The sequence below is a fragment of the Fukomys damarensis genome, unplaced genomic scaffold, assembly GCF_012274545.1.
Source record: "Fukomys damarensis isolate Sample0158 unplaced genomic scaffold, DMR_v1.0_HiC HiC_scaffold_25, whole genome shotgun sequence".
Classification (NCBI taxonomy): domain Eukaryota; kingdom Metazoa; phylum Chordata; class Mammalia; order Rodentia; family Bathyergidae; genus Fukomys; species Fukomys damarensis.
In genome coordinates this window covers 1,063,220-1,073,008 of record NW_022900937.1, presented here as the reverse complement: position 1 = coordinate 1,073,008, position 9,789 = coordinate 1,063,220, and the positions used below count along the sequence as shown (strand labels likewise).

General features: G+C 41.7%; 1 protein-coding gene across 1 annotated transcript; it reads left to right on the top strand.

Moving 5' to 3' along the window:
* Window positions 1-806: 806 nt before the first annotated feature.
* Window positions 807-9,569, top strand: Fam241a (family with sequence similarity 241 member A). Its single transcript, XM_033755990.1, has 4 exons — window positions 807-885; window positions 975-1,054; window positions 3,665-3,733; window positions 8,336-9,569. The coding sequence occupies exons 1-4, from the start codon at window positions 807-809 to the stop codon at window positions 8,579-8,581; spliced, it is 474 nt and encodes a 157-aa protein (XP_033611881.1). The 3' UTR covers window positions 8,582-9,569.
* The last annotated feature ends 220 nt before the right edge of the window (window positions 9,570-9,789 follow it).

Sequence of the window (9,789 nt, the reverse complement as noted above, 5' to 3'; positions counted from 1 at the left end):
CCAAGTGAAAATTATTTGAGCTGGCAGAAGAAACAGATTAGTGAATCTGAAGACAGCCCAGTAGAGGTGTACAACCTTAAGAACAGAAAAATGTGAGAATACCTAAGAGGAACGTGAGGCTTGACTGAGCACATCAGCACACAAATAATGGGACTATCGTGATGAAAATGTGTGCACTGAAACACCCCAAAACTGTGCCGCTCAGGAGGGGGGCCAGGCTGTAAGAGGTGGAAATGACTAAGTTGTGTGCATGTGTAAACCTGCCACAATGAAACTCATTAATCTGTACAAGAAGCATGAACTAATAAAAGATGTGCAAAAGAGGAAGGGTCAGAAAAATACAATATTTAAAATAAAATATAACAGAAATTCTCGAATTTGATAATAAGCATTAAGCTATACATGTAAGAAATTCAACAAAATTCAAGTAGAATAAACATAAGGAAATCTCCACCCAGACATGTCACAGTTAAAATGTTGATAGGCAGAAAACCTTGAAAGCCACAAGGGAAAAAATAATCATGACATGCAAGGAAACCTCAATAAGTCTGATAGCTGATTTGTCATCAGAAATGATAAGTGAGGCACATGAAGAAAGACTGATTGATTGATAGAGAGAAATAGAGACCATTAGGTGAAGTTGAAAATAATCCACACAGTTAAATAAGCCAGTTAAAGGGAGAAGATGCCACAAGATTTGAGTTGTTTTTCATCTATTCTTTCGTGCTTTCAGAACACCTCCGTTCATAGACTAATGTGCTGTCCAGTGCTGATTTCCCTTTTCCTTGGTATGTGTCCTGGCACAAATGCCGTGTTGTGCCGCTGACTTCCATGGACTGGTGTTACTGAGTTTGCACCACTTGATAGCTAGGGAAGCTAACCTCGGTGAGAGAAGCCTCAGTTTTTTTTTCCTCTGAATTCTTTATGCTGTCTGAATGCTTACAATAACCATTTTTCCAAATATCCTTATGCAGTCTTTAGAAACAGCACTGAAAGACAAGGCAGTGGCAGGCCCATTGCAGACTCAAAAGCAAACTTGGACCTCAGAGACCCTGTGAGAACCTATTTCTAGCCCTTGTACTGTAACTCCTTCTGTCATTGCTAGGCATTGGCCTTGTCATCTGTGGAGCAAGGAAGTTGCATTCTGATCTATAAAAGTCTTTCCAGCCCTACCATTTGATGATCAGAACTTTAAATCTGGTATATGTGTTCTAAAAATTGGAATACTCGATTCCATTCTTTGAGAATTGTGGAAGTTTCACCGGCTCAGTAAATAACGCAATAAAAAATAAAATGAAAACAGCATTTAGAAAGTTAAATCTAAAACTTTCCACTTTCCTAATCCCCATTGTTTAATATTAATACATTTTCACATTAATCATTGCTAGTAATAATAGAACCAAATTAGTGAAGAAATAACACTATAGTCAAGCACACAGATTTTTGAATTAATACTTATTAAAATGGAGATTTAATAGCATAATAAATACAAAGTACTTAATATATAACACATAGTAAACATTAGATTAACAGTAGCTACTAGTATTATTTTTATCATTGACATCTTCTGTAATCAGAACTCTTGGTTCCCAGTGACAAAATTCACACCTAGCAGATTTTACAAAGTGGGAAGTTATTGGCTCTTCTTATTAACAGGACCAAAATAGATGTACAAGGTGACTTTAAGTGCTCAAACTATATCGAGATTCTTGTTATTTCCTGGCTTTATTTTATATTGACTTTGTTCTTAGCAGGATTCCCCTCGTGTGAATAAAATGTTATGTATCTTACTAATTATAGTTTTTTTAAGTGTCTTTTTCAGTGGTTACAGCAGAAGTCTTAAATACAGCTGTCATCAGCCCTTCTTAGGTGACATGCTCCTTCCTTAACTATGCATGTGTCCAAGAACATAAAGTGTTCTCCTTGGCCAGGGCTGGAGCTGGACATAGACATCTTCAGCCAACACCCAGACAAATAACCAGGTAGAGAACGGTTTCCTCAAAGGAAAGTCGAGGTGCTATAGGAGAAACTGGAGTAAATTGTAGGCAGGCAGACACTGCGTAAGTGTTGTGAAACTGCACATGAGAAAACCACTACAAGTGAATCATAAGGGCTGGGGATTTAGCTCAGTGGTGCTGCTGCCTGCCTTGTAAGCACAAAGACCCAAGTTTGATCCCCATTACCAAAAAGGGGGGATCATAAATCATCACCCACTCAGGCCAAGCGTGTTTATAGAAATAGCTTGTGCTCTTCTACAAATAAATTCACAGAGCTTCCACCAAACTAATGTGTACAGATTGTTCCATGGGTAAGGAGGTTGCACAGAAAACAAACCACCTTAATTTCTGTATAATTAAATTGTCACAACACTTGAAGAAAAATACAACTGAATTTAATTATCATGAGAACAGTGGTCACTAAGGTATTAACTATCCCAGGCAACATGGTACGATAGAAGGAAGTAAAATCAGAAGACATTAATTCTACCAAAATGCAGGAATAATTGTAGATGCTACAAGTGCTTATTGCATACATTCAGAGAGCTTTTTATACATTTTCTGCTCTTGATATCACAGTAACTGTGAGGAAGTGTATTCTCCTTCCGTGGGTGGGCCCACAGTTAGCTGACTTGCCTTACGTCATGCAGCTAGCAACTACTGGCAGGATTGGATTCTGTCCTATTTGTTCCCAAGCCCTGCATTTTTCTGTCAACAGGCCATGTGACTTAACTTCTCTACTCCTCGTTTTTAAAGGACTTTGACTTAATTATCTTTAAGGGTCATTCTCAATGCCATGATTATTTAAGGGTTCACCTTTTTTAGTACTTTTTTAGAAGAATTTGAGTCAATTAGAATACCCTTTTTATTTATGTTTTAATTCTGGACAAAAAGGAATGATATCCTTGTTTTAGTGAGAACACTTTTCGGGGGGTGTGTCGAGATGAGTGCTGTGCAGCCACAAAGGAAACTGTCCACTGGGCAAATGTCCTTCCACTAGGGCCGCACACACTTGGCAGAGACACAGTAATTAATGTCACGTTGGAGAAGCTTCATCCTCACCTCTGCTCTAGTGGACCATTAGTGTGAAGTGTTCAGGATTGATTTGGTTTTGACGTTCGCATTTTAGTCACTACTTTCAAAGCTGAGAAAATATACTAATCTGCTGCAGATAGCTCTACTTTGATTATACGAGAGGAAAATAAAAGTTGAGTAATTTTGCTATTCTGATAATCTGATAATCTTTCCGACTGTGAGAAAAGATGTACAGCAGAAATGGTACTTCTGTTCAATTTACTGAGTCAAGTGTATTTTCTGTATAAAATGAAAATGTGTTGCCATAGCATTAATAATTTTGAAATTTTGCTACTTTTTTGAAATTCCTCAGAAAACTAAGCAGCATAAGACACCTATCAGCCATGAGAACTATAATAACTGGAAGGAGTATAGTTGAGTGTTAATGGTGTGGTCCCTGGAGAAGGAATGTCAGTTCCTGGCACAGGTCCTTTTGCTGCTGGGTGTAAATCGTCTTCCACATTTGACTCCTTTGAAACTACAACGTTCTTATCTACAAGTGGAAGGTACCGCCAGCGCCTCCCTCAGACTTGGAAAGATCCAACAAGCAACACATGTGGACCGTGGTCCTGGAGTAGGCACTGTGTTAGCAGTTCCGCCGTCCCATCCATAGTGTTACTGCTGCTGTTACCCGGAATTACAAACATCTGAGGAAGAGTCAGGTACCCAAGACGCATCTGTTTCTGTTAGTGCCTACTTAAGATACAATGTGTAAGCATACAGCTGAGCACATGCATTCATTCCTATCATTTAAGCTAGAATTTACAAATACTTGAAAAATTTCCATCTGTGCTCATGAGAAAATAAAGCCTGATAATTATGTTTAGGTTTTGTTTTTATCTTGGTCCTTTTGTCCTAGTGTTCTATTATAGAATATTTCTATTGTTTGTTCAACATATATTTATTATACACCTGTGTGGGCCAGGCATAGTGCAATATAATCTCTAAGATATGTCTCTTCTATTTAGTGGCCTTCCTGAGTCCATAGCTGGTGACAGGAAATAGATATATGCATAAATTATTCTATAATAAAACACTGGTGGGTAGAATAATCTGAAAGGCATCCACATCCTGCTCCTCAGAACCTGTGAATGTGATGCCTCCCATGGCAAAAGGAATTTTGTTAATGTAACTAAATTTTAGGACCTGAGAGAGGGAGAGCATCCTAGAATGGGTCTAGGCTAATCACACGGGTCCCTTGAAGCTGAAAACCGTTCCCTGTCGGGTCAGAGGGCAATGCTAACTGCATAGGAAAAGTCAGGTGCAACCAGGCTGGTTTTGAAGACGGTGAAAGGGGTCTAAGAGCCAAGGAACGTGGGCAGCCACTGCCGCTGGAGAAGGTGAGAATAGTCCCTTTCCTGGAGCCTCCAGAAGGAAACCATCTGCCGACATAACTTCCAAGTATAAAACCATAAAATAATATGTTTGGGTTGTTTTAAGCCAATAGATTTGTAACCAGTACCTTTGTAGAACAAAACAATAGCAAAAATAGGTATTGCCCTACCTCATGGGGCTTACAGTTCTGTCAGGCAGCAGTAATCACACATTTGCATTAAAGTATAATACATTGGAAAAGCATTCTATGATGCTTTGAGACAGAGCAAAGGTGTAAGCCGAGACCGAAAGAGCATGCCCCAGCTAAGCCAAGCAGAGTGAAAAGCACGTTTCAGGCAGAGAAAACAGCACGTGCAAATGGTTGTCAGGAAGTTGACAGGACCTGCGGACTGCAGCAGAAAGACTGAGGGAGGCTGATGGCAGAACGAGCCAGAGACCGACAGAAGCCAGATGAAGCAGGGCCTCATGGAGCACGCTTGAGATTTTAGCCTCAGTGCTGAAGGTGCTGGAGGTGGCACAGTTCGGTGGCTGCAGTGTGACACAGAGGTTTAGGGCAGCCGTGGGCGTGTGTTGGAGCAGTTAGACTGAATAGCCAAGGCAAGCGAGTCGGTACTTTGTAATTAGATTACGGCAATAGGTAGAATAGACCAGAACCTTAAGGAACTTAGAAGGTAAAATAGATACGGTGATGAGCAGAATGTGGGAAAAGTGGAAGAGAAAAGGAATCAAGAACGTCTCAGGTTTCCAGCCTTCCCATATGGCCATGGATGGAACTACCACCCACGGAGCTAGGAGCACTGAAAAAGCACCCAGGCAATGTAGATGCTACTGTAAAAAGTCTAAAAACTACCAAGTGGTATGCTTTTCTGTATGAGGTAGATCAAAAAACGCAAATGCTATTCCTTGTTGTGGAAGTTTTGTGTCACTGTATGCATTAAGCCTAACCACATCCACTACTCAAGCCATAGTTTAGCTTTCCCAGTTTCAGTTTACTTGTGATGCTTTTCTTCTAGTAAACTATCCCAATCTGTTGTTCTGATAAACTTAAAAAAATAAAAGTATACTGATTGCTGGAAAGAAGGGAGGGTGAAACCCACGGATTGTAACCGTGTGGGCCTCTATCCCAGCTCCCCAGCGGCCAGTCCTCCAGTGGAGCGCTCCTCCTGCTGCCAGCAGACCTCAAGACGCAGTTTCTAACTTCAGAGAAGCCGTGCAAGCCGCCTGTTAGTAACCTGAAGTTGGCCGCAATGGGAAGGCTAATCCAGAAACTAGAAACACTGTGGAACTGGCAAATGCTACCACTCAGGGCCTTCCCGCCACTCTCTGTACCCTCTAGAGCTGTGATGTTTGAGGAGACAGTTTAGATGCAAAAAACACAGTTGTGAGATTGATGAAACCTCATTGATTTAAGGATGCTGCCCATTTTCTTTAACTCATCTTCCAGTGTCATCTTTGAGCTGTTTGAACCCCTGTACAGTTCATCACTGGGTATTGACGCTTCTACAGAATTTCCTTTGTGAAGATGCATTACTTGAAAGCATTCTTGTAGTGACTTTTTCTACTTTATTAGATAGCTCAGTTTAAGTACAGCAGTGAGGTGGCAAAGTTTTAGCAAGCATAAAATCTAGTCAGTAGGTTCATTGTGCTGTTTTCTCTACTTCTGTGTAACCTGCACATGTACATACCTTCAGCAGAGGAGAAAGAAGCAGCGGGAAGGTGCACAGCACAGCTTGCCCAGGCCTGTTCCTGGTGACCCTGTGTCCATCTTGAGCCCACCAGCTGTTGGTGGGGAAGCTATACCACTCCTGTCCACGTGGGTAATGTAAACAGCTGTCTGCTGAGTGCTGCAGAAGGGAAGGCAGCAGAAATCACTGAGATGGTAGTTTGCAGTGGGTAGTCACCAGCCCAGTGTCATAAGCATCTTCCCAAAACTTGACAGAAATGCAAATCCGAGGACTCCACACCTTGCCCTGGTCTTAGGCCAGCAGTCTGCTTTACCAAGCCTCAAAGGGAGCCTGATGTAGGCTGAAGTTTAAATATCACAAAGATAGCAACCACCAGAAGTAGCCCCCACTACTAGGACTGGGACAGCAAAGCAAATGACACAATTTACTAAACCTGAGAAGATAGAGGAAAGGCCCCACGGTGCGGAGACTCAGACTTCTGAGAACAGTTCTTCCATGTTCATCAGATAGTCTTTGAGTTTAGGGGAGGCACCCCTCGGAGCAGGGACCCAGATACTGGAGGAGGAGGAGCCCTGGGCTGCAGCCAGATACTGGAGGAGGAGGAGCCCTGGGTTGCAGCTGTACTCTAAGGTGGCACATTGAGGCGGGTCCTGTGGGTGCCGAGGGTCTCCCCAGGGCCCATCAGCTGTCACTGCGGGAAGGAACTGCTGACTGTTGGTCAGGGATGGAGAAGCCCACGCAAAGCCAGAAAGAGCAAAATCTCTACTTCCTCCTCCTGGGCCGCATCTCTTTGCTCCCTCTATTGGCAGAGCCTGCCAGGGAGCCAGAGAATTGGCAAAACTCCAAACTGTGGGGATGTTCTTCATTACCATAATAAAATACCTGAGACAGTCTCACTTTGTAGAGAAAAGAAGTTTTCCGAGCCCAGTTTGGGATGACAAAGTCGAGGTGGCTTGGTGAAGGCTCCCCTTGGGCTGCCTGACCCCAAGGTGGATGGCACAGCAGGAGCTTGTGCTGGAGGAAGACGTGTGGGGAAGTTGGGTGGAACAGCACAGACTTCTGTAATAGTGAGTGCCCAGGAGGCACCTCTGTCCCTTGGAAGGTGCACCCCCAGGTGAGTCAGCTTTCACCTCGCAACACTGAAAGCCAAGCTCCCAACAGATGCACCTCTGAAGGGGAAAAGCTGGGTTTGAAGCTGAGAAAATAGCTTAATCATTGGCATAATGGTTTCATATGATTTAGAGATAGCAGAGATAGAAGCATTTTATATGTATCACTGGCTACACGTGGGCATTTTCTATGGCAATGACCTTCAGATAAGATTTGCCTTTAATGTACAAATTATTTGGGGGTTTTTTTCTTTTGTTTTTTGGTACCAGGAATTGAACTCAGGACCTTGCGTTTGCAAGACAGGCAATCCCCAGGCCTATATAAATTCTTTTAGGAACTATTTGGCTAGACTTAGTGGTACATGCCTGTAATCCCAGCACTCAGGAGGAGGAGGAAGGAGATCACCACAAATTCAAGGCCAGCTTAGGCTGTATGGTGAGTGAGTTCAAGACTAGTCAAAAAACAAAACAAAAAAATTTTTAAATAAAAACTATTTGTTCTGATTAGATTAATAAGCATTTGGGGTTGGATAGCATTTGTACAGAAAGGTGTACAGGGCCAACCCCAAAGTCTAGTTCCTTGAAGCTAACACTGAAAGATCACAGCAGTAATGACTGAGGATTGCTCCATAGTAAAAGACACGCTCCAGCCAGACAAGGTGCTGTTTATTCAGGGCTTAGTGCTGGAGGAATGGACCACAGACAAGTCACTGGACAGCAGTCAGGAGCCCCGCCTCAAAACCAGAGGAGCAGAAAAGGTTGTTCTGAACACATGGTCACTGGCAAGGGAAACACCAATATGAGTGTTCATTTCAGCATCCGTCTTTGTGCAATTCCAGGAAACTAGAATCAAAAGGAGTTAGCTGTTTTCTTCATTTGTAAATCACTGTCTGGTAGTTGAGGGATCAGTTGGTGTTGACTGCAGAAATCACCAAACCAGGCTTCCGGCGGTCTTGGGAGGTGGGTACAGGCACAGTACGCTGGGTGTCGAGCAAGCGCCTGTGAAGTGCTTGTCGGAAGTCTGCCCAGTTCTGAGGACAGGGAAGAACTCTGGAAGAGCTGTTAGGTTTGAAGACCTTTACATGCTGCTATTTATGTTCACACTTTGTTTTTCTTTTTTATTTTCTTTCTTAAGGATATTGAAGACTCAGAGAATAACACTCCCGAGCCTGTTGCAGATGATTACAAAAAGATGGGAACACTGTTTGGTGAACTGAACAAAAGCCTGCTCAGCATGGGCTTCACGAGGATGTACTTTGGAGAGCGGACTGTGGAGCCAGTCGTAGTCATTTTCTTCTGGCTCATGCTGTGGTTCCTCGGCCTGCAAGCCCTGGGACTGGTGGCTGTTCTGTGCCTTGTGATTATTTATGTACAGCAGTAAAACATGCTCTGCTGAACTATTGGACATTTGATAACCATGTATGTAATACATGAACTTTTGCATTTTGGCTTTTTGAAAGACAGAAAAGTTTGACTTGTTTCAGGTTGTGTGCTGGCTGTTTTGTAATTAAATTTTTAAGTAATTGTTTAAAACTAACTCTTGGTGATGACAAATTTGGATATATATTTTGAATACACATTAGCTTATTCAAAATTCTTGTTTCACTCCTGTCATCTGTACCCACTTTTATACACCTCTGTCATCATACCACATCTTAACACTGCCAGACAGTGAGCAGGGAAAATAATACACGAAGTTCAAATCAGGCAATGTAGCTTCTATAAAGTGTTCTAGTAAAACATTTTGGAAGAAAGAGGAAGTGAGCTCAAAAGTTTTAATTGGAAAGCTGTACCACCTCCCGTGTGTTATGTGAGAAACATCTGTGTTGGTACTGTCCCTGCTCAGGGCAAACCAAGACAAATGACGCTCATCATACACTACCTACTCGGTGGCAAAGATGAACAAAGCTCGCGCATGTTCTAAAGATGGAAGAGATTATGTTTATTATTGCTGGAGAAAATTCTCAGGTTACTTTTTGTTAATATAATACCTGGACCTGGAGTTTCTTCAGTTTATTATTTGACGTTTTAGATGATTTTGGTGCTAATTACTTTTCATGAGTTTTTGAAGTCTCAAAAGCTAATTCCACAGTGGCTGCACCCTGTGGTAATACACGGTGTGTTGTATCCAACAAGTTGCACATTTTTCCTAGAGAGACATTTTCAGTGTATTTTTTTCAAATTTTTATTTTATAGTTTTTTATAACAATTGTTCTAAGATTTAAAACAATATATTTACTATCTTAACATGGATTTTCTCTCTCCCCCACAAAAAATTGATCTGTAATTTACAGTTAGTCTGATAAAAAATTCAAATCAGGGCTGGGGACTTAGCTCAGTGGTTCTACCACCTGCCTTGCAAGTGCAAGGACCCAAGTTCGATCCCCAGTACCAAAAAAAAAAAGAGAGAGAGAGAATTCAAATCATTTTTTCTTTGATATCTGTATTGGAAAGTACAGTCAGTCGTATAATATAAATTCAGATCCTTAAATTTGAAACTTAACAGCCAATTGCAATATTCTTCCAAAACTAACAGCAAAATCACTAAGTACTTGGCTAGCCATGTTATAAATGTGTATTAACTTAGCA